The sequence below is a fragment of the Bombina bombina genome, chromosome 4 (genome assembly GCF_027579735.1).
Source record: "Bombina bombina isolate aBomBom1 chromosome 4, aBomBom1.pri, whole genome shotgun sequence".
NCBI lineage: Eukaryota > Metazoa > Chordata > Amphibia > Anura > Bombinatoridae > Bombina > Bombina bombina.
The window spans coordinates 508,224,829-508,250,416 of record NC_069502.1 but is presented as its reverse complement, the minus strand read 5'-3'; the positions used below and the strand labels follow the sequence as shown (position 1 = coordinate 508,250,416).

Sequence of the window (25,588 nt, the reverse complement as noted above, 5' to 3'; positions counted from 1 at the left end):
CTCGCAGGTCCTGGAGCTGTGGAGGTACACAGATAATTTTCACATAGAGCTTGGTTACATTCATTTAATGATTAATATTGTTAATTAGAAAAGGATTGTGGGGAATGAGAAGCAGTGTTAGGGGAAGGAAGGTAGGGAGGGAAATGGGGGAAGAGTGGAGAGGTGGATTAGAACTGGAATGTGGGTGGGGAATGCTAGGGATATCTGAGAAAACTGGGTTAGTCGTTAGCGGTTGTGTTGGGATTCCACGGAGTATTACATTTAAATTCCCAGTCAGCTCAAATAAGTTCAGAGGTCAGAGTTGTTTAGTGAGTAAAATATGTCCTTTTCCATAGTGTAAATATAGGCAATGTCCATGGTGTTGAGAACCATTGGCCAACTTGGTGGTGACTCTTTCTTCCAGAGTTTAGTTATAGTAGCTTTAACTGTTGTGAAAAGGTAGATACAAAAGTAGGTGTGATGTTTAGGTACAGTATGTGTTCCTATATGTAAGAGGGCAAGGGCTGGTGACTTAGGGAAATACCTGTCTTGGAAAGGGTGAGAAAGTTGGTGTTTTATTTAGGTCTAATCTTGGGTCATTCCCACCAAATATGCATGGAGTCTCCGATGTGTCAGCATTTGGGAGAGGTGTTATGGTACATTTTAGTTAACTGTGTGGGGACGTAATACCAGCGTGCAAGAAGTTTATAATATGTCTCAAACAGTGTGATGCAGTGAATGGCCTTTTTTAGTCAGAGTTAGAGTTTGTTGCCAGGTTTGTGGTAATCCTAAAGTATTCAAAGCATGTAAAGTGGTATTTGGGTGCGGTTCCATATGTGGTCAAGCGTGTGGAATAGAGGCCTTGTGAGTGGGGCGACCAAAAGTCAGAGACATTTTGTGTGCCCAGCTATGCCCATCTGTAAGGGTGAGTTTCTGGTAGGCCTATAAGTAGATCTGCTATTGAGTTGATAGGCAAAGGGTGTGGAGCTACCAGAGATTAATGTCTAATTTTGTCCCATAGCAAGAGACATTCTAGAATTATGAGATTAGTGATATCTAAGCTTCTGCGACAGTGTGGGGGGGTCCAGATCAGGTTGCGTAGTTTGATGTGGTGAGGCAGGGAAGCTTTATTGATGGTTCTCCATTTACTAGGGGAATGTAGAACTTTACATTGGGAAATGTGTGTGAGCATTGGTCCTTTGTAATATTGAACTATGGAAGAGGAGGCTAAACTTACTTGGGGTTTGGGGTGTTAAAGGATTTTGTGGGCTACTCTGGAGGGTTTCTTCAGCCATATATATTTGGTGAATTCACTTTGGAACTGTAACAGAAGTGTTGGGAGGCACCTAAATAGATAGGTGACTAGGTAAAAAGGACATTTTTATGGACAATATTCAACCTAGACAAGAGATAAAGATATATAGTTCCATTTATTTTTTAAGGTTCTTAGTTTGTCCAGAAGGGTGAGGTAGTTGTTTTTAATCATCAGAGGGATGTTATTTGAGAGTTTGACTCCCAGATGTGTGATATAGCTGTCTGACCATATAGGCTTCTATTGATCATATTTGTAAGGCAGCTACATTGTCTCCTTTACACACATTTTAAAAGTTGTATCACTTTGATTTGTATGCCTCTCCCCCCCCCCCCTCCTATTTTGTGAAGATCTTGTAGACTTTACTGCTTGGGTATTGATTTATACATGTGATGACACTTGGACTCTCACCAGCTATTAAAAAACCCTGAAATGTATGCTAACCTGATAAATTAAATGTCATTCTATTGACAGTGAGAGTCCACAATAACATTCATAACCAATGGGAGTTACTTTACCTGGCCATCAGGAGGAGGCAGAGACACCCCCGACAAACAAATATCCCTCCCACTTCCCCTATTCTCCCACTTCTCCTACCCTCCCAGTAGTTATTTGCATCATATCATGGAGGTAGGTAGAGAGAGGTGCTCTGTAAAAGAAGATATGTTTTTTTAACATGGATTTAGCTTTCTTGAGAGCTGGGGATTATATAGCCATATAAATCTCAATAGAGTATTGGCATATTTATAGCTGGTCGATGATGCAACTCCCATGCTTCTTTACAGTTTCTTAAATCTCCTGTCTTTTAATGCAATGTGACTCACACTAAATAACAGACTTAACATGGGTGGGTTGTCCCCTCTCTCATGGCAACTTGTCTAATAGAGAGATGGTGTAAAGGTCCTGTCTCTAGTTTAGAAGTGTTCTGTGCACATTCATGCCCCTTTTGTAACAGGTGGTAACCTGTCATACTTAGACCAGTGTACCCGGTAAAGATTGGTATGCTTATACAGCTATGAGGGGAGCGTTCATGCACACTGTTATGCAGGAAACAGACCAGTCCAAGTTCATGGATGCCATAACCCTCACAATAGTGTTTGTGATACCGCTGCACTAGCATTCAATACCAGATTTCGGTCACTCATTACATTGGTGTACAGACGAAGCCCAAGGGTAATGCCGTTTTGTGGGTTAGTTCACTAGGACAATGTGCAGTCCTTTAGGCAATATAGGCCACAGCAGACAGCGCTTTCGCTCTATTTACACGTCGGCTCCACTGCACAATAGACCTGTGGGAGAGTGGTAGCAACGCAGCTCAGCAGGATTGAAGGTGACAAGACGCCCCAAACATGGCTTAAACGGGACAGTTGATTGGTGCATAAGAAGCCTGGGGTGGCTGTGGGGCTCTATACTAATAGAGAGTCTGGAGGAATCTTCCTCTGTACATTCCATTGACAATAATAAATGTATGTTGTACAAAATTAAGTATAGTGTGCCCTCCGGCACAATTATGCAATTCTTGCCTGTCATTTGTCCTGACATCTCATTCAGGAGGCCCAAGCGGACTACCCGCTGAGGAATCCCCATGTTGCCTGTCACCAGCAGGCCCACACGCAGATTCTCAAATTTTGGCTGATGCTGATTTTCCTGTACAACAGCCCACAGTCGCTCCAGGCCTTTGCAAAAATAACAGTGCGACCCCAGCTCGGGTTGGCCCTTTGTCCAACAATCACACGGCCATATACAGGCTGCTGACATTTTGGGAAGTCTCCCTAAGTGTGATGCAGGAATCCAGACGTGGACACGTTGCTCAGTGTGCCTAGAGGGATATGGCTGCACCTCACTGACGAGGCCCACAATAGGCCGAAACGTACGTCTGGGGTTTTGCTGTTTCTCTCGTTCAGAGAGGGATTGTCTGGTATTTCGGGGCTGGACTGTACTGTGAAGTCAGGATCAGACTGATATGCTTCAGGAAAGTTCTTCTCTGTGAAAGGCACATGTTGAGCAAAAAGAGGCTGCTTCTTGGGTGGTAACTAGCCATAGAGCAAGCTATTATGCTATTGTTCGTTCCCAGGTTGAGCGCTTCTCTCTTTTTATTTATGCAAATTATGACATTTTGGGAAGTCTCCCTAAGTGTGATGCGGGAATCCAGACGTGGACCCGTTGCTCAGTGTGCCTAGAGGGATATGGCTGCACCTCACTGACGAAGCCCACAATAGGCCGAAACTTACGTCTGGGGTTTTGCTGTTTCTCTCGTTCAGAGAGGGATTGCCTGGTATTTCGGGGCTGGACTGTACTGTGAACTCAGTATCAGACTGATATGCTTCAGGGAAGTTCTTCTTTGTGAAAGGCACATGTTGAGCAAAAAAAGGCTGCTTCTTGGGTGGTAACTAGCCATAGAGCAAGCTATTATGCTATTGTTCGTTCCCAGGTTGAGCGCTTCTCTCTTTTTATTTATGCAAATGTGCATTATACTCTAATGGAGTAACTGTCAGTCTTTCCCTTGAAGTGATAGGAAAGTCAAAATAAAAATTGCATGATTCAGATAGAGCATGTACTTTTAAGACACTTTTAAATTCACTTCTATTTTAAAATGTGCTTTGTTCTCTTGGTATGCCTTGTTGAAAAAGAATACACACACATCCTACACTAGTGGGAGCTAGCTGCTGATTGGTGCCTGCTCATATTTGTCTCTTGTGATTGGCTAACTAGATGTGTACAGATAGCTACCCGTAGTGCAATGCTGTCCCTTCAGCACAGAATAACAAGAGAATGAAGCAAATTTGATAATAGAAGTAAATTGGAAAGTTGTTTAAAATTGCATGTTCTATCTGAATCAAGAAATAAAATGTTGGGGTTTCTCCAACATAGGTGTGTCCGGTCCACGGCGTCATCCTTACTTGTGGGATATTCTCTTCCCCAACAGGAAATGGCAAAGAGCCCAGCAAAGCTGGTCACATGATCCCTCCTAGGCTCCGCCTACCCCAGTCATTCTCTTTGCCGTTGTACAGGCAACATCTCCACGGAGATGGCTTAGAGGTTTTTTTTTTTGCAACTGTTGCGTACATCAACCATCAGGGGGGAACGAGGAGTTCCTTAGCGATGGAAGAAGTGACCAAAATCATTCTATGGGCGGAGTCTCACTCCTGCCACCTGTCTGCTATCCACATCCCAGGAGTGGAAAATTGGGAAGCGGATTTTCTGAGTCGTCAGACTTTGCATCCGGGGGAGTGGGAACTCCATCCGGAAATCTTTGCCCAAGTCACTCAGCTGTGGGGCATTCCAGACATGGATCTGATGGCCTCTCGTCAGAACTTCAAAGTTCCTTGCTACGGGTCCAGATCCAGGGATCCCAAGGCGGCTCTAGTGGATGCACTAGTAGCACCTTGGACCTTCAAACTAGCTTATGTGTTCCCGCCGTTTCCTCTCATCCCCAGGCTGGTAGCCAGGATCAACCAGGAGAGGGCGTCGGTGATCTTGATAGCTCCTGCGTGGCCACGCAGGACTTGGTATGCAGATCTGGTGAATATGTCATCGGCTCCACCTTGGAAGCTACCTTTGAGACGAGACCTTCTTGTTCAGGGTCCGTTCGAACATCCGAATCTGGTTTCACTCCAGCTGACTGCTTGGAGATTGAACGCTTGATCTTATCGAAGCGAGGGTTCTCAGATTCTGTTATCGATACTCTTATTCAGGCCAGAAAGCCTGTAACTAGAAAGATTTACCACAAAATTTGGAAAAAATATATCTGTTGGTGTGAATCTAAAGGATTCCCTTGGGACAAGGTTAAGATTCCTAAGATTCTATCCTTCCTTCAAGAAGGATTGGAAAAAGGATTATCTGCAAGTTCCCTGAAGGGACAGATTTCTGCCTTGTCTGTGTTACTTCACAAAAAGCTGGCAGCTGTGCCAGATGTTCAAGCCTTTGTTCAGGCTCTGGTTAGAATTAAGCCTGTTTACAAACCTTTGACTCCTCCTTGGAGTCTCAACTTAGTTCTTTCAGTTCTTCAGGGGGTTCCGTTTGAACCCTTACATTCCGTTGATATTAAGTTATTATCTTGGAAAGTTTTGTTTTTAGTTGCAATCTCTTCTGCTAGAAGAGTTTCGGAATTATCTGCTCTGCAGTGTTCTCCTCCTTATCTGGTGTTCCATGCAGATAAGGTGGTTTTACGTACTAAACCTGGTTTTCTTCCAAAAGTTGTTTCTAACAAAAACATTAACCAGGAGATTATCGTACCTTCTCTGTGTCCGAAACCAGTTTCAAAGAAGGAACGTTTGTTGCACAATTTGGATGTTGTTCGCGCTCTAAAATTCTATTTAGATGCTACAAAGGATTTTAGACAAACATCTTCCTTGTTTGTGGTTTATTCAGGTAAAAGGAGAGGTCAAAAAGCAACTTCTACCTCTCTCTCTTTTTGGATTAAAAGCATCATCAGATTGGCTTACGAGACTGCCGGACGGCAGCCTCCCGAAAGAATCACAGCTCATTCCACTAGGGCTGTGGCTTCCACATGGGCCTTCAAGAACGAGGGTTCTGTTGATCAGATATGTAGGGCAGCGACTTGGTCTTCACTGCACACTTTTACCAAATTTTACAAGTTTGATACTTTTGCTTCTTCTGAGGCTATTTTTGGGAGAAAGGTTTTGCAAGCCGTGGTGCCTTCCATTTAGGTGACCTGATTTGCTCCCTCCCTTCATCCGTGTCCTAAAGCTTTGGTATTGGTTCCCACAAGTAAGGATGACGCCGTGGACCGGACACACCTATGTTGGAGAAAACAGAATTTATGTTTACCTGATAAATTACTTTCTCCAACGGTGTGTCCGGTCCACGGCCCGCCCTGGTTTTTTAATCAGGTCTGATAATTTATTTTCTTTAACTACAGTCACCACGGTATCATATGGTTTCTCCTATGCAAATATTCCTCCTTAACGTCGGTCGAATGACTGGGGTAGGCGGAGCCTAGGAGGGATCATGTGACCAGCTTTGCTGGGCTCTTTGCCATTTCCTGTTGGGGAAGAGAATATCCCACAAGTAAGGATGACGCCGTGGACCGGACACACCGTTGGAGAAAGTAATTTATCAGGTAAACATAAATTCTGTTTTCCTGTCCCTTTAATTTGGCATTTTTTTCATGATTTAATGTTCTATTTCCTGCTTGCTTAATACATTCTATTTATAAATAAACTAGTTCTAAGGGCCGTGTACGCAGGCCATTTTAGGGTGCAGCGGTCCCACATGCACGGTCACGCCCCCGGTCCGAAATGTCCAACCCGCTCACGCCCCCCACTACACTAACTCTCACCAGGTCAAACACCCACACCTTGCACGCTCCGACCCATCCTCTCTGCTGACTGATGCTCACGCTTCCTTCCGGCCAGGCCAAGTATGTTTGTCTCGCACTGCAGTCTCTACTGGAATGACCGCTTTGGACAAACATATTATATATTATTATATAGGATTTGAATTAATTAATTTGCTATAAAGTCATTTATTTACTCTATGTACCCCTCGATTCTTTTGATTAGCTTATGAAAATAAAATGTTGGATAGATATGGTTCTGTAAACAATGGGCAGAAAATCCTAACTTTTTTGCTAACATTTATAAAAGTGTAAAAACTTAGTATAATCATTTTGCTAGGTACAATCTGAAGGTATTAAACATGTTTTTTTTTTATTGCAGATCGTCTGGGGAATCTTTTTTATTCTTGTTGCCCTACTAATTGTTATTTCACTTTTCCTTTCCAAGTAAGTTTTACCCCTCCCCTTCTTTTTTATAGATTAAATATTGATGCTTTGTTTATGTTTAACCTATCTGTATTGATAGATCTTTGAATGTTTTAAAATGTTCATAAAAATGTATAATACAGTATTTCAAATAATTTGTACATGTAGACATTAAGTTAAATTTTTTTTTGGGCATCAAACATCAATATATCTCAAACTAATGAGCATCTTTTTTTTCCAATTCAAAACGTCAATATGTACTGCATAAAAACTCCTTGCCTTTTTTGTATTCTACACACAAATAAAAACAAAATATTTTTAAATCTTTATAAATTGCTGTGTTTTGAATGATACAACTTTAAAAAAAAATTTAAAAAAAAATCACTGGGTTAATACATCTCAAGTGGTCCAATAATTGTCAAGGTGGTTGCTTGTGACCATTTTTATTTTATTTATTTGTAATATTTTTTTAGTGATTACCTCTATGTATTGGTGTTGTTAAGCCACCATTTATTTATTTTTTAACTTGATTTAACCACGACAGCTATCTTAACCATGACAAATTTTGGTTATACAAATGTTTATGGAAACCTCATTATCTCAGCTCATGATGGTCCTAGCTCCATGGAACAAAAACTGATCTCTAGATCTCATTACAAGGTACATTTTATATATAAACATTTTGCACTTTCTTGATTCTAAGACTTAGAACTTAAGGCCTCCTTTTCTTTCATGTAATTAGCAAGAGTCCATGAGCTAGTGACGTATGGGATATACATTCCTACCAGGAGGGGCAAAATTTCCCAAACCTCAAAATGCCTATAAATACACCCCTCACCACACCCACAAATCAGTTTTACAAACTTTGCCTCCCGTGGAGGTGGTGAAATAAGTTTGTGCTAGATTCTACGTTGATATGCGCTCCGCAGCAGGTTGGAGCCCGGTTTTCCTCTCAGCGTGCAGTGAATGTCAGAGGGATGTGAAGAGAGTATTGCCTATTTGAATTCAATGATCTCCTTCTACAGGGTCTATTTCATAGGTTCTCTGTTATCGGTCGTAGAGATTCATCTCTTACCTCCCTTTTCAGATCGACAATATCCTCTTATATACCATTACCTCTACTGTTTCAGTACTGGTTTGGCTTTCTACTAAATGTAGATGAGTGTCATGGGGTAAGTAAATCTTATTTTTGTGAAACTCTAAGCTATGGTTGGGCGCTTTTATATAAAGTTCTAAATATTTGTGTTTAAACATTTATTTGCCTTGATTCAGGATGTTCAATATTCCTTATTTCAGACAGTCAGTTTCATTATTTGGGATAATGCATTTGAATAATCAATTTTTTTCTTACCTTAAAATTTGACTTTTTTCTCTGTGGGCTGTTAGGCTCGCGGGGGCTGAAAATGCTTCATTTTATTGCGTCATTCTTGGCGCGGACTTTTTTGGCGCAAAAAAAATTCTACGTTATTTCCGGCGTCGTACTTGTCACCGGAAGTTGCGTCATTTTTGACGTTTTTGCGCCAAACGTGTCGGCGTTACCGGATGTGACGTCATTTTTGGCGCTAAAAGCATTTAGGCGCCAAATAATGTGGGCGTCTTTTTTGGCGCTAAAAAATATGGGCGTCATTATTGTCTCCACAATATTTAAGTCTCATTGTTTATTGTTTCTGGTTGCTAGAAGCTTGTTCATTGGCATTTTTTTCCCATTCCTGAAACTGTCATTTAAGGAATTTGATCAATTTTGCTTTATATGTTGTTTTTTCTATTACATATTGCAAGATGTCTCAGATTGACCCTGGATCAAAAGCTACTTCTGGAAAAACACTTAACTGAGTTCAGTTCTACCAAAGCTAAGTTCATTTATTTTAAATGTTATAAATGTTTATCTTTAGCTATGGTTTGTAATAAGTTATTATGATATACTTTTACATGCAGAATCCATTAGTATTTATGCTTTATTGCCATTCTTACATCTTATGTACAAGAAATATTTAAAAGATTTATAAGAAATATTTTTCTGATTCTATTTTAAAGGCTTTGTCTGACTTTGTGCTTTCTAATAAAAATTTTAGGTCTCTTTCACTTCTTTTTTAATTATTGAAGTTTCAAATGACCAACATGTTTTTTCTCTTTCAGAATTTTCTTCATCAGATATTGACACTAACAAATCTACTTTTTTATTATTTCTTTATTAAAGTACATTTGTTCTTTGTTGAAAAGGTGTTGATTATTTTGGATATTAAGGTAACTAGTTCTTTAAGACTAGTTGACACTATTTCTGCTTATTTATTCTTCTGTGTTTTCAGAAGTTTTCTTTCCAATTCCTCATACTAGGGAATGGAATAGGCTGAGAATTTTCTTTTATTCCTTCTTCTAAGGTTTTAAACTATATTCTTTGCCAGCAGTTAAATTCAATTTGGAGGGTTCTCCAATGTATTGGGGCTATCTCTACTCCTACTAATTATGCTATTATTTCTATAGCAAAATAGTATTTATTTTCCTTTAGATGGTTGTATCTTATTTATGGAAAATTATTTCGTTTCAGGTACTTTTCTTGGTCCTGTGATTTATTTGGATGTTGCAATTGCTTCATTTTTGTTCTGTTTACTTTAAGATCAAGTATCAGATTATGATTTATTTTAGCATTCTTAAGGGACAACATTTACTAGACTAGGTGCTGTTGCATTTGTCTTGTTGTTTTGCATTTATTGATTATGCAAGTCCACTGTATTGACTGTTCCTTTAACTGGTCTATCATGCTAATAATTTCATTTGTGTCTTCATTTTATTGAATTTTTTCGCAAATGAGGGTTAATCTATGTCTTTAGCTATTTTAGCTAGAAGAATTTTGTGATTTTTTAAAAAAAAAATAAAAAAAAAAAATCCATATTTCTTTTGTTCTAAGATAATCAATTATTTGTTTTATAATTGGATTCAATTCTTAACTGTTACTCTGGGCTTCAAGATTGAGTTCTAAGACTAAAACTTTAAGCTTATACTAGTTTGGTTGTTCTTATTAAGGAACGAATTCCTGAGTTCTTTCCCAAGTAACATGTTTATAATTGGGGTTCGAAATCAGCTCCCTAATATTGCGATGTACAGGGAGTGCAGAATTATTAGGCAAATGAGTATTTTGACCACATCATCCTCTTTATGCATGTTGTCTTACTCCAAGCTGTATAGGCTCGAAAGCCTACTACCAATTAAGCATATTAGGTGATGTGCATCTCTGTAATGAGAAGGGGTGTGGTCTAATGACATCAACACCCTATATCAGGTGTGCATAATTATTAGGCAACTTCCTTTCCTTTGGCAAAATGGGTCAAAAGAAGGACTTGACAGGCTCAGAAAAGTAAAAAATAGTGAGATATCTTGCAGAGGGATGCAGCACTCTTAAAATTGCAAAGCTTCTGAAGCGTGATCATCGAACAATCAAGCGTTTCATTCAAAATAGTCAACAGGGTCGCAAGAAGCGTGTGGAAAAACCAAGGCGCAAAATAACTACCCATGAACTGAGAAAAGTCAAGCGTGCAGCTGCCAAGATGCCACTTGCCACCAGTTTGGCCATATTTCAGAGCTGCAACATCACTGGAGTGCCCAAAAGCACAAGGTGTGCAATACTCAGAGACATGGCCAAGGTAAGAAAGGCTGAAAGACGACCACCACTGAACAAGACACACAAGCTGAAACGTCAAGACTGGGCCAAGAAATATCTCAAGACTGATTTTTCTAAGGTTTTATGGACTGATGAAATGAGAGTGAGTCTTGATGGGCCAGATGGATGGGCCCGTGGCTGGATTGGTAAAGGGCAGAGAGCTCCAGTCCGACTCAGACGCCAGCAAGGTGGAGGTGGAGTACTGGTTTGGGCTGGTATCATCAAATATGAGCTTGTGGGGCCTTTTCGGGTTGAGGATAGAGTCAAGCTCAACTCCCAGTCCTACTGACAGTTTCTGGAAGACACCTTCTTCAAGCAGTGGTACAGGAAGAAGTCTGCATCCTTCAAGAAAAACATGATTTTCATGCAGGACAATGCTCCATCACACGCGTCCAAGTACTCCACAGCGTGGCTGGCAAGAAAGGGTATAAAAGAAGAAAATCTAATGACATGGCCTCCTTGTTCACCTGATCTGAACCCCATTGAGAACCTGTGGTCCATCATCAAATGTGAGATTTACAAGGAGGGAAAACAGTACACCTCTCTGAACAGTGTCTGGGAGGCTGTGGTTGCTGCTGCACGCAATGTTGATGGTGAACAGATCAAAACACTGACAGAATCCATGGATGGCAGGCTTTTGAGTTTCCTTGCAAAGAAAGGTGGCTATATTGGTCACTGATTTGTTTTTGTTTTGTTTTTGAATGTCAGAAATGTATATTTGTGAATGTTGAGATGTTATATTGGTTTCACTGGTAAAAATAAATAATTGAAATGGGTATATATTTGTTTTTTTGTTAAGTTGCCTAATAATTATGCACAGTAATAGTCACCTGCACACACAGATATCCCCCTAAAATAGCTATAACTAAAAACAAACTAAAAACTACTTCCAAAACTATTCAGCTTTGATATTAATGAGTTTTTTGGGTTCATTGAGAACATGGTTGTTGTTCAATAATAAAATTAATTCTCAAAAATACAACTTTCCTAATAATTCTGCACTCCCTGTACGTGCCGTATTCCAGCTTGGCTGGTAAAGGGCAGGTTAAGACTTCTTTGAAATTTATTTGGTTCTATTGTGTCCAAATTTCTTTGATTTTATTCCAGTAAGGCTAACACTTTCTTTTAGTGTGTTTCTGTCCTATATATTTTGGGTACTGTTGAAGCATGGCTGGGCACCCATGGGGTTCAAGCGCTGCTCAGGCCTGGAATCTTCTGGGGTATTTCTTCCAGTTCCTTTTTTAGGAACCAGGTTTGGAGTTTTATTCAAACTATTTTGCCTTTTTATGGTCATTGATAGCATTATTTGTTTTCATTAGATACAATAAATGCATATTTTCATTTTTCTGTTTTCATTCAGATTATTTTCTGAGGATGCGGAATCTCATATGATTCACTTGCCCTTCAGGACATAGTTAGAGGATCTTTTTTTCGAAAGCTCTTGATTCCTCACACAAGGGTCACCTTTTTTAGGTTTCAAGATAGTTTGTGTCACTGTCTTTGTCTCTATCAGACAAGGGATAATTCTATTGGGTTCAGTCTGTCGGTACCTTTAGTCTCTATTATTTCCTTCAGTTGCTATATATGCATAGAAGTTTAGGTCATATGGCCACAGCATTGGATTCAATTCCCTTTGCTCATTTTCACTAGAAAGAACCTTTCCAGTCTTTTATGAGTGTTGTTTCTTCTAGAACATGGTTGGAGGATCAATTTACCAAAAAGTTTGTTGATTCCTCAGACAAGGGTAACCTTTTTAGGTTTCCTGATAGATTCAGTGTCCTTGACTCTGTCTCTGACGGACAAGAGACGTCTGAAATTGGTTTCAGCTTGTCGAAACCTTCAGTCTCAATCTTTCCCTTTGGTAGCCTTATGCATGGAAATTCTAGGTCTTATGACTGCTGCATTGGACACGGTCCCCTTTGCTCGTTTTCACATGCGACCTCTTCAGCTCTGTATGCTGAACCAGTGGTGCAGGGATTATACAAAGATATCTCAATTAATATCTTTAAAACCGATTGTACGACACTCTCTGACGTGGTGGACAGACCTCCGTCGTTTAGTTCAGGGGGCTTCTTTTATTCTTCCAACCTGGACTGTGATTTCAACAGATGCAAGTCTGACAGGTTGGGGAGCTGTTTGGGGGTCTCTGACAGCACAAGGGGTTTGGGAATCTCAGGAGGTGAGATTACCAGTCAATATTTTGGAACTCCGTGCAATTTTCAGAGCTCTTCAGTCATGGCCTCTTCTAAAGAGAGAGTCGTTCATTTGTTTTCAGACGGACAATGTCACAACTGTGGCATATGTCAATCATCAAGGAGGGACTTACAGTCCTCTGGCTATGAAAGAAGTATCTCGAATCCTGGTATGGGCGGAATCCAGCTCCTGTCTAATTTCTGCGGTTCATATCCCAGGTATAGACAATTGGGAAGCGGATTATCTTAGTCGCCAAACGTTACATCCGGGCGAATGGTCTCTTCACCCAGAGGTATTTCTTCAGATTATTCAAATGTGGGGACTTCCAGAAATAGATCTGATGGCTTCTCATCTAAACAAGATGTTTCCAAGGTATCTGTCCAGATCCAGGGATCCTCAGGCGGAGGCAGTGGATGCATTGTCACTTCCTTGGAAGTATCATCCTGCCTATATCTTTCCGCCTCTAGTTCTTCTTCCAAGAGTAATTTCCAAGATTCTAAAGGAGTGCTCGTTTGTTCTGCTGATGGCTCCAGCATGGCCTCACAGGTTTTGGTATGCAGATTTTGTCCGGATGGCCACTTGCAAACCGTGGACTCTTCCGTTAAGACCAGACCTTCTTTCACAAAGTCCTTTTCTCTTGTTAAGTGTATTCAGTCCACGGGTCATCCATTACTTATGGGATTATATCTCCTTCCCAACAGGAAGTTGCAAGAGGATCACCCAAGCAGAGCTGCTATATAGCTCCTCCCCTCACACGTTATATCCAGTCATTCTCTTGCAACTCAACTAGATAGGTCGTTGTGAGAGGTCTGTGGTGTTTTTATACTTAGTTTATTTCTTCAATCAAAAGTTTGTTATTTTAAATGGCACCGGAGTGTGCTGTTTGTTCTCAGGCAGTATTTAGAAGAAGAATCTGCCTGAGTTTTCTATGATCTTAGCGGAAGTAACTAAGATCCACTGGCTGTTCTCGCACATTCTGAGGAGTGGGGTAACTTTCAGAAAGGGAATAGCATGCGGGGAATCCCGCAAACGAGGTATGTGCAGTAAATTATTTTTCTAAGGAATGGAATTGACTAAGAAAATACTGCTGATACCGATGTAATGTAAGTACAGCCTTAAATGCAGCGGCGACTGGTATCAGGTTGATGAATGTATGTACAATAAGTAATTTTCTAAGGAATCGAATTGACTAAGAAAATACTGTTAATACCGAAGTATTGTATAAGCCTTTACTGCAGTAGAAGCGACTGGTAGCAGGCTTATTAATAACACTATCTAACATTTAAAGTGTATGTTTTAAACGTTTACTGGCATCTTATTCGTTTTTTTGTGAGGTACTTTGGTGATAAATCTTTTGGGGCATGAAAATTTCCACATGGCTGTTGTTTATTTCTATATAGAAGCGTTTAACTGAGGTTTCCCACTGTTGTAATAGGAGTGGGAGGAGCCTATTTTAGCGCTTTTTTGTGCAGTAAAAATTTCAGTTTCAGTCTTCTTGCTTCTTCCTCCTTGATCCAGGACGTCTCTAGAGAGCTCAGGGGTCTTCAAAAGTCATTTTGAGGGAGGTAATCAGTCACAGCAGACCTGTGACAGTGTGTTTGACTGTGATAAAAAACGTTAATTGTTAATTTGATTATCCGTTTTTGGGTATTTAGGGGTTAATCATCCATTTGCTAGTGGGTGCAATACTCTTCTAACTTAATACATTTCCTGTGAAGATTTGGTTGCTATAACTGATTTGGTTCTTTGTTATTTCAACTGTGACGTCTTTTTTTTGTACTTCTTAAAGGCGCAGTAGCGTTTTTTATATTGCTTGTAAATTTACTTGAAAGGTTTTTCCAAGCTTGCTATTCTCATTGCGAGTCTGTTTAAACATGTCTGACACAGATGAATCTGCTTGTTCACTATGTTTGAAGGCCAATGTGGAGCCCCACAGAAATATGTGTACTAATTGTATTGATGTCACTTTGCATAAAAGTCAATCTATATCTGTAAAGAAATTATCACCAGACAACGAGGGGGAAGTTATGCCGTCTAACTCTCCTCACGTGTCAGTACCTTCGCCTCCCGCTCAGGGGGCGCGTGATATTGTGGCGCCAAGTGCATCAGAGAGGCCCATACAAATAACTTTGCAGGACATGGCGGCTGTTATGACAGAGGTATTATCTAAATTGCCTGAATTAAGAGGCAAGCGCGATAGCTCTGGGTTAAGAACAGAGCGCACTGATGATGTGAGAGCCATGTCTGATACTGCGTCACAATTTGCAGAACATGAGGACGGAGAGCTTCATTCTGTGGGTGACAGATCTGATCCAGGGAGACCGGATTCAGAGATTTCTAATTTTAAATTTAAGCTTGAGAACCTCCGCGTATTGCTAGGGGAGGTATTAGCGGCTCTGAATGATTGTAACACGGTTGCAATTCCAGAGAAAGTATGTAGGTTGGATAGATACTTTGCGGTACCAGTGTGTACTGACGTTTTTCCTATACCTAAAAGGCTTACAGAAATTATTAGCAAGTAGTGGGATAGACCCGGTGTGCCTTTTTCCCCACCTCCGATGTTTAGAAAAATGTTCCCGATAGACGCCACCACACGAGACTTATGGCAGACGGTCCCTAAGGTGGAGGGAGCAGTTTCTACTTTAGCTAAGCGTACCACTATCCCGGTGGAGGATAGTTGTGCTTTTTCGGATCCAATGGATAAAAAATTAGAAGGTTACCTTAAGAAAATGTTTGTTCAACAAGGTTTTATCTTACAGCCCCTTGCATGCATTGCGCCTGTCACTGCGGCTGCGGCATTCTGGTTTGAGTCTCTGGAAGAGGCCATTCGCACAGCTCCATTGGATGAGATTATGGCCAAGCTTAAAGCACTTAAGCTAGCTAATGCATTTGTTTCTGATGCCGTTGTACATTTAACCAAACTAACGGCTAAGAACTCCGGATTCGCCATCCAGGCGCGCAGAGCGCTATGGCTTAAATCCTGGTCAGCTGACGTGACTTCTAAGTCTAAATTGCTTAATATTCCTTTCAAAGGGCAGACCTTATTCGGGCCCGGCTTGAAATAAATTATTGCTTACATTACTGGGGGTAAGGGTCATACTCTTCCTCAGGACAGGGCCAAGTCAAAGGCCAAACAGTCTAATTGTCGTGCCTTTTGTAATTTCAAGGCAGGAGCAGCATCAACTTCCTCTGCTCCAAAACAGGAAGGACCTGTTGCTCGTTACAGACAGGGCTGGAAAACTAACCAGTCCTGGAACAAGGGCAAGCATCCCAGAAAGCCTCCTTCTGCCCCGAAGACAGCATGAAGAGAGGGCCCCCTATCCGGAAACGGATCTAGTGGGGGGCAGACTATCTCTCTTCGCCCAGCCTTGTGCAAGAGATGTCCAGGATCCCTGGGCGCTAGAGATCATATCTCAGGGATATCTTCTGGACTTCAAAGCATCTCCTCCACAAGGGAGATTTCATCTTTCAAGGTTATCAGCAAACCAAATAAAGAAAGAGGCATTTCTACGTTGTGTGCAAGACCTCTTAGTATTGGGGGTGATCAACCCAGTTCCGCGGACGGAACAAGGGCAAGGGTTTTACTCGAATCTGTTTGTGGTTCCCAAGAAAGAGGGAACCTTCAGACCAATCTTGGACCTAAAAATCTTAAACAAATTTCTAAGAGTTCCATCATTCAAAATGGAAACTATTCGAACCATCCTACCCATGATCCAAGAGGGTCAATACATGACCACGGTAGACTTAAAGGATGCCTACCTTCATATACCGATTCACAGAGATCATTATCGGTACCTAAGATTTGCCTTTCTAGACAGGCATTACCAGTTTGTAGCTCTTCCCTTCTGGGGCTACGGCCCCGAGAATCTTTACAAAGGTTCTGGGCTCACTTCTGGCGGTTCTAAGACCGCGAGGCATAGCGGTGGCTCCGTATCTAGACGACATCCTGATACAGGCATCAAGCTTTCAAAGGGCCAAATCTCATACAGAGATAGTTCTGGCATTTCTGAGGTCGCATTGGTGGAAGGTGAACGTGGAAAAGAGTTCTCTATCACCACTCACAAGAGTCTCCTTCCTAGGGACTCTTATAGATTCTGTAGAGATGAAAATTTACCTGACGGAGTCCAGGTTATCAAAACTTCTAAATGCTTGCAGTGTCCTTCATTCCATTCCACGCCCGTCAGTGGCTCAGTGCATGGAAGTAATCGGCTTAATGGTAGCGGCAATAGACATAGTGCCATTTGCGCGCCTGCATCTCAGACCGCTGCAATTATGCCTGCTTAGTCAGTGGAATGGGGATTACCCAGATTTGTCCCCCCTACTAAATCTGGATCAAGAGACCAGAGATTCTCTTCTCTGGTGGCTTTCTCGTCTCCATCTGTCCAAGGGTATGACCTTTCACAGGCCAGATTGGACGATTGTAACAACAAATGCCAGCCTTCTAGGTTGGGGCGCAGTCTGGAACTCCCTGAAGGCTCAGGGATCGTGGACTCAGGAGGAGAAACTCCTCCCAATAAATTTTCTAGAGTTAAGAGCAATATTCAATGCTCTTCTAGCTTGGCCTCAGTTAGCAACACTGAGGTTCATCAGATTCCAGTCGGACAAAATCACGACTGTGGCTTACATCAACCATCAAGGGGGAACCAGGAGTTCCCTAGCGATGTTAGAAGTCTCAAAGATAATTCGCTGGGCAGAGTCTCACTCTTGCCACCTGTCAGCGATCCACATCCCAGGCGTACAGAACTGGGAAGCGGATTTTCTAAGTCATCAGACTTTTCATCCGGGGGAGTGGGAACTCCATCCGGAGGTGTTTACTCAACTGGTCCATCGTTGGGGCAAACCAGAACTGGATCTCATAGCGTCTTGCCAGAACGCCAAGCTTCCTTGTTACGGATCCAGGTCCAGGGACCCGGGAGCGGTTCTGATAGATGCTCTGACAGCCCCTTGGGTTTTCAACATGGCTTATGTGTTTCCACCATTCCCGATGCTTCCTCGACTGATTGCCAGGATCAAACAGGAAAGGACATCGGTGATTCTGATAGCGCCTGCGTGGCCACGCAGGACCTGGTATGCAGACCTAGTGGACATGTCGTCCTGTCCACCATGGTCTCTGCCTCTGAGGCAGGACCTTCTAATTCAGGGTCCTTTCAATCATCCAAATCTAGTTTCTCTGAGACTGACTGCATGGAGATTGAACGCTTGATTCTATCAAAGCGTGGCTTCTCGGAGTCGGTTATTGATACCTTAATACAGGCTCGGAAACCTGTTACCAGAAAAATTTACCATAAGATATGGCGTAAATATTTATACTGGTGCGAATCCAAGAGTTACTCATGGAGTAAGGTTAGGATTCCTAGGATATTGTCTTTTCTACAAGAGGGTTTAGAAAAGGGCTTATCTGCTAGTTCTTTAAAGGGACAGATTTCTGCTCTGTCTATTCTTCTACACAAACGTCTGGCAGAAGTTCCAGACGTTCAGGCCTTTTGTCAGGCTTTGGCTAGAATTAGGCCTGTGTTTAAGACTGTTGCTCCGCTGTGGAGTTTAAACTTAGTTCTTAAAGTTCTTCAAGGTGTTCCGTTTGAACCCCTTCATTCCATTGATATTAAGCTGTTATCTTGGAAAGTTCTGTTTTTGATGGCTATTTCCTCGGCTCCAAGAGTCTCTGAGTTATCTGCCTTACATTGTGATTCTCCTTATCTGATTTTCCATTCAGACAAGGTAGTTCTGCGTACTAAACCTGGGTTCTTACCTAAGGTAGTTTCTAGCAGGAATATCAATCAAGAGATTGTTGTTCCATCACTGTGTCCTAACCCTTCTTCAAAGAAGGAACGACTTTTACATAATCTGGACGTAGTCCGTGCCCTGAAGTTCTATTTGCAGGCAACTAAAGATTTTCATCAAACTTCTTCCCTGTTTGTCGTTTACTCTGGACAGAGGAGAGGTCAAAAAGCTTCGGCTACCTCTCTCTCCTTTTGGCTTCGTAGCATAATACGCTTAGCCTATGAGACTGCTGGACAGCAGCCTCCTGGAAGAGTTACAGCTCATTCCACTAGAGCTGTGGCTTCCACCTGGGCCTTTAAGAATGAGGCCTCTGTTGAACAGATTTGCAAGGCTGCAACTTAGTCTTCACTTCACACTTTTTCAAAATTTTACAAATTTGACACTTTTGCTTCTTCGGAGGCTGTTTTTGGGAGAAAGGTTCTACAGGCAGTGGTTCCTTCCGTTTAAAGTTCCTGCCTTGTCCCTCCCATCATCTGTGTACTTTAGCTTTGGTATTGGTATCGCATAAGTAATGGATGACCCGTGGACTGAATACACTTAACAAGAGAAAACAATTTATGCTTACCTGATAAATTTATTTCTCTTGTAGTGTATTCAGTCCACGGCCCGCCCTGTCTTTTAAGGCAGATCAAAATTTTTAATTTAAACTACAGTCACCACTGCACCCTATGGTTTCTCCTTTCTTGTCTTGTTTCGGTCGAATGACTGGATATGACATGTGAGGGGAGGAGCTATATAGCAGCTCTGCTTGGGTGATCCTCTTGCAACTTCCTGTTGGGAAGGAGATATAATCCCATAAGTAATGGATGACCCGTGGACTGAATACACTACAAGAGAAATAAATTTATCAGGTAAGCATAAATTATGTTTTTTCCATCAGGATCTCAAATCCTTAAATTTGAAGGTATGGAGATTGAACGCTTGATTCTCAGTCATAGAGGTTTCTCTGACTCTCTGATTAATACTATGTTACAGGCTCGTAAATCTGTATCTAGGAAGATATATTATCGAGTCTAGAAGATTTACATTTCTTGGTGTTTTTCTCATCTTTTTTCTTGGCATTCTTTTAGAATTCCTAGAATTTTACAGTTTCTTCAGGATGGTTTGGATAAAGGTTTGTCTGCAAGTTCCTTGAAAGGACAAATCTCTGCTCTTTCTGTTCTTTTTCACAGAAAGATTGCTAGTCTTCCTGATATTCATTGTTTTGTACAAGCTTTGGTTCGTATAAAACCTGTCATTAAGTCAATTTCTCCTCCTTGGAGTTTTAATTTGGTTCTGGGGGCTCTTCAAGCTCCTCCGTTTGAACTTATGCATTCGCTAGACATTAAATTACTTTCTTGGAAAGTTTTGTTTCTTTTGGCCATCTCTTCTGCTAGAAGAGTTTCTGATTTATCTGCTCTTTCTTGTGAGTCTCCTTTTCTGATTTTTCATCAGGATAAGGCGGTGTTGCGAACTTCTTTTAAATTTTTACCTAAGGTTGTGAATTCTAACAACATTAGTAGAGAAATTGTGGTTCCTTCATTGTGTCCTAATCCTAAGAATTCTAAGGAAAGATCGTTGCATTCTTTGGATGTAGTTAGAGCTTTGAAATATTATGTTGAAGCTACTAAAAATTTCTGAAAGACTTGTAGTCTATTTGTTATCTTTTCCGGTTCTAGGAAAGGTCAGAAGGCCTCTGCCATTCCTTTGACGTCTTGGTTAAAGTCTTTGGTTCATCATGCTTATGTCGAGTCGGGTAAAACTCTGCTTCAAAGGATTACAGCTCATTCTACTAGGTCAGTTTCTACTTCCTGGGCGTTTAGCAATGAAGCTTCGGTTGATCAGATTTGCAAAGCAACAACTTGGTCTTCTTTGCATACTTTTACTAAATTCTACCGTTTTGATGTGTTTTCTTCTTCTGAAGCAGTTTTTGGTAGAAAAGTACTTCAGGCAGCTGTTTCAGTTTGATTCTTCTGCTTATAATTTCAGTTTTTTTCATTATAAGATTTAAACTTTATTTTGGGTGTGGATTATTTTCAGCGGAATTGGCTGTCTTTATTTTATCCCTCCCTCTCTAGTGACTCTTGCGTGGAAGATCCACATCTTGGGTATTCATTATCCCATACGTCACTAGCTCATGGACTCTTGCTAATTACATGAAAGAAAACATAATTTATGTAAGAACCTACCTGATAAATTCATTTCTTTCATATTAGCAAGAGTCCATGAGGCCCACCCTTTTTTGTGGTGGTTATGATTTTTTTGTATAAAGCACAATTATTCCAATTCCTTATTTTTTTATGCTTTCGCACTTTTGTCTTATCACCCCACTTCTTGGCTATGCTTTAAACTGTTTTGTGGGTGTGGTGAGGGGTGTATTTATAGGCATTTTGAGGTTTGGGATACTTTGCCCCTCCTGGTAGGAATGTATATCCCATACGTCACTAGCTCATGGACTCTTGCTAATATGAAAGAAATTAATTTATCAGGTAAGTTCTTACATAAATTATGTTTTTTTTACAGAGCTAGGGCTAGTTGAAATCTTGAGAAAAGCCTACTTTATTCATGCGGTTTGAGTAATGACAAGATGTAATATAAGCATAACAAATAAGAAATATGAATTATATTTATGATTGACACCAGACTTTCAAACTACATGTTTGATTAGAAGCTGTGAGATTTCCTCACTCAGTCTCTTTGAAATTTTGTAGTAGATTACAGTGGCAGCAGTCAACTCGGCAAGTGGCAGTTTTCCCATGCTTTGTCAACAGTAAATATCTTGAATGATGTTCTTGGTCCAGGTTTTACAAAAACTTAAGTTTCTTTCATGTAATTGGCAAGAGTCCATGAGCTAGTGACATATGGGATATACAATCCTACCAGGAGGGGCAAAGTTTCCCAAACCTCAAAATGCCTATAAATACACCCCTCACCACACCCACAATTCAGTTTTACAAACTTTTCCTCCTATGGAGGTGGTGAAGTAAGTTTGTGCTAATATTTCTACGTTGATATGCGCTTCTCAGCATTGTTGAAGCCCGATTCCTCTCAGAGTACAGCGAATGTCAGAGGGACGTGAAGGGAGTATCACCTATTGAATACAATGATTTCCCTAACGGGGGTCTTTTTCATGGGTTCTCTGTTATCGGTCGTAGAGATTCATCTCCTACCTCCCTTTTCAGATCGATGATATATTCTCAAATTTACCATTACCTCTACTAAAGAACAGTTTTAGTACTGGTTTGGCTTTCTGCTATATGTGGATGGGTGTCTTTTGGTAAGTATGTTTTTATTACTTAAGACACTCTCCGCTATGGTTTGGCACTTTATGCAAATTATATAAAGTTCTAAATATATGTATTGTACTTATATTTGCCATGAGTCAGGTTCATGTATTTCCTTCTGCAGACTGTCAGTTTCATATTTGGGAATATAAACACTTTAAGACATTTATTTCTTACCTGGGGTTTAGTCTTTTTCAATTTTGACTACTTTTTCATTTGCGGGTATTAGGCCCGCGGGTGCGTCAAATGTTAGACTTTATTGCGTCATTTTTGGCGCAAACTTTTTTGTCGCGGGAAATTACGTTGTTGATGCAACTTCGTCATTTCCGGCGTCATACGTGACGTCGAGACCTTTCACACGGCGGCGTCATTAGTGACGCAAGTGTGTCATTTCCGGTCATTTTTGGCACCAAAAAAGTTTACGTTACGTTGTGCGTCATACTTGGCGCCAAATTTTTTCATTATTTCAATACCCCATTCATGTTTGCCTCCTGCTTTCTTCTCTATCAAGAGGCCTATGCTTTTGCATTTTTTCCCATTCATGAAACTGTCATTTAAGGAAATAGATCATTTTGCTTTATATGTTGTTTTTTCTTTTACTTAGAGCAAGATGTCCCTATCCGATCCTGTCTCTGAAGTTTCTGCTGGAACATTGCTGCCTGACATCGGCTCTACCAAAGCTAAGTGCATTTGTTGCAAAATTGTAGAAATTATTCCACCGAATGTCATTTGTAATAGTTGTCATGATAAACTTTTACATGCAGATAGTGTTTCTATCAGTAATAGTACATTGCCAGTTGCAGTTCCTTCAACTTCTAATGTGCATGTTATACCTGTAAATTTTAAAGAATTTGTTTCTGAATCTATTATGAAGGCTTTGTCTGCATTTCCACCTTCTAATAAACGTAAAAGGTCTTTTAAAACTTCTCATTTAGCTGATGAAATTTCAAATGACCAACAACATAATAATTCATCCTCTTCTGATGAGGATCTATCTGAAACAGAAGATCCTCCCTCAGATATTGACACTGACAAATCTACTTATTTATTTAAAATAGAGTATATGCGTTCTTTATTAAAAGAAGTGTTAATTACTTTGGATATTGAGGTAACCAGTCCTATTGACGTTCAGTCTAATAAACGTTTAAATGCTGTTTTTAAACCTCCTGTGGTTTCCCCAGTTGTTTTTCCCATTCCTGAGGCTATTTCTGATATGATTTCTAGGGAATGGAATAAGCCAGGTAGTTCCTTTGTTCCTTCTTCAAGGTTTAAGAGATTGTATCCTTTACCAGCAAAATCTATAGAGTTTTGGGAAAAGATCCCCAAAGTTGATGGGGCTATTTCTACTCTTGTTAAACGTACCACTATTCCTATGGAAGATAGCACTTCCTTTAAGGATCCTTTAGATAGGAAGCTTGAATCTTATCTAAGGAAGGCCTATTTATATTCAGGTCATCTTCTCAGACCTGCTATTTCTTTGGGTGATGTTGCGGCTGCATCAACTTTCTGGTTAAAAAATTTAGTGCAACATGAATTGGATTCTGACATATCTAGCATTGTTCGCTCACTGCAACATGCTAATCATTTAATTTGGGATGCCATTTTTGATATTATCAAAATTGATGTTAGATCCATGTCTTTAGCTGTATTAGCTAGAAGAGCTTTGTGGCTTAAATCTTGGAATGCTGATATGACATCTAAATCTAGATTACTATCTCTTTCTTTCCAAGGTAATAATTTATTTGGTTCTCAGTTGGATTCTATTATTTCAACTATCACTGGAGGAAAAGGAGTTTTTTTGCCTCAGGATAAAAAACCTAAGGGTAAATCTAAGGCTTCTAACCGTTTTCGTTCCTTTCGTCAGAATAAGGAACAAAAACTCAATCCTCCTCCCAAGGAATCTGCTTCCAGTTGGAAGCCTTCCTCAAATTGGAATAAATCCAAGCCATTTAGGAAACCAAAGTCTGCCCCTAAGTCCGCATGAAGGTGCGGCCCTCATTCCAGCTCAGCTGGTAGAGGGCAGATTAAGGTTTTTCAAGGATTTTTGGATAGAATCTGTCCAAAATCATTGGATTCAGAGCATTGTCTCTCAAGGGTATCGAATAGGATTCGAAATAAGACCTCCTGTGAGAAGATTTTTTCTCTCACACATTCCTGTAAATCCAGTAAAAGCTCAGGCTTTTCTGAAATGTGTTTCAGACCTGGAGTCTTCAGGGGTAATTATGCCAGTTCCTCTTCAGGAACAAGGTTTGGGGTTTTATTCAAACCTATTCATTGTACCAAAGAAAGAAAATTTGTTCAGACCAGTTCTGGATCTGAAAATTTTGAATTGTTATGTAAGAGTACCAACTTTCAAGATGGTGACCATAAGGACTATTCTGCCTTTTGTTCAGCAAGGACATTATATGTCCACAATAGACTTGCAGGATGCATACCTTCATATTCCGATTCATCCAGAACACTATCAGTTTCTGAGATTCTCTTTTCTAGACAAGCATTACCAATTTGTTGCTCTTCCATTTGGCCTAGCAACAGCTCCAAGAATCTTTTCAAAGGTTCTGGGTGCCCTACTCTCTGTAATCAGAGAACAGGGTATTGCGTTTTTTCCTTATTTGGACGATATCTTGGTACTAACTCAGTCTTTACATACTGCATAATCTCACACGAATCAACTAGTGTTGTTTCTTCGGAAACATGGTTGGAGGATCAATTTACCAAAAAGTTTCTTGATTCCTCAGACAAGGGTCACCTTTTTAGGTTTCCAGATAGATTCAGTGTCCATGACTCTGTCTCTAACAGACAAGAGACGTTTAAAATTGGTTGCAGCCTGCCGGCGCCTTCAGTCTCAGTCATTCCCTTCAGTGGCTATGTGCATGGAAGTTTTAGGTCTCATGACTGCAGCATCGGACGCAATCCCCTTTGCTCGTTTTCACATGAGACCTCTACAGCTTTGTATGCTGAATCAATGGTGCAGGGATTATACAAAGATATCACAATTAATATCCTTGAATCCCAATGTACGACACTCTCTGACATGGTGGATAGATCACCATCGTTTGGTTCAAGGGGCTTCTTTTGTTCGCCCAACCTGGACTGTGATCACAACAGATGCAAGTCTTTCAGGTTAGGGAGCCGTTTGGGGGTCTCTGACAGCACAAGGGGTTTGGAAATCTCAAGAGGCGAGATTACCAATAAATATTTTAGAACTCCGTGCAATTCTCAGGGCTCTTCAGTTCTGGCCTCTACTAAAGAGAGAACTGTTCATTTGTTTTCAGACAGACAATATCACAACTGTGGCTTATGTCAATCATCAGGGTGGGACTCACAGTCCCCAAGCTATGAAAGAAGTATCTCGGATACTTGCTTGGGCGGAATCCAGCTCCTGTCTAATCTCTGCGGTGCATATCCCAGGTGTAGACAATTGGGAGGCGGATTATCTCAGCCGCCAGGCTTTACATCCAGGGGAGTGGTCTCTCCATCCAGATGTATTTTCTCAGATTGTTCAGATGTGGGGGCTTCCAGAGATAGATCTCATGGCCTCTCATCTAAACAAGAAACTTCCCAGATACCTGTCCAGGTCCAGGGATGTTCAGGCGGAAGCAGTGGATGCGATGACACTTCCTTGGTGTTATCAACCTGCTTACATCTTCCCGCCTCTAGTTCTTCTTCCAAGAGTGATT

The 25,588-nt window shown here is 40.8% G+C and overlaps 1 protein-coding gene across 1 annotated transcript in view; it reads left to right on the top strand.

Annotated features, from left to right (window-relative positions):
* LMBRD1 (LMBR1 domain containing 1) overlaps nucleotides 1-25,588 on the top strand; it is an 810,247-nt gene that overhangs the window by 406,462 nt on the left and 378,197 nt on the right. Inside the window, exon 9 of the mRNA XM_053710415.1 lies at nucleotides 6,973-7,037. Within this exon, the coding sequence (XP_053566390.1) occupies nucleotides 6,973-7,037 (65 nt within the window). The remainder of the gene's footprint in view (nucleotides 1-6,972; nucleotides 7,038-25,588) is intronic.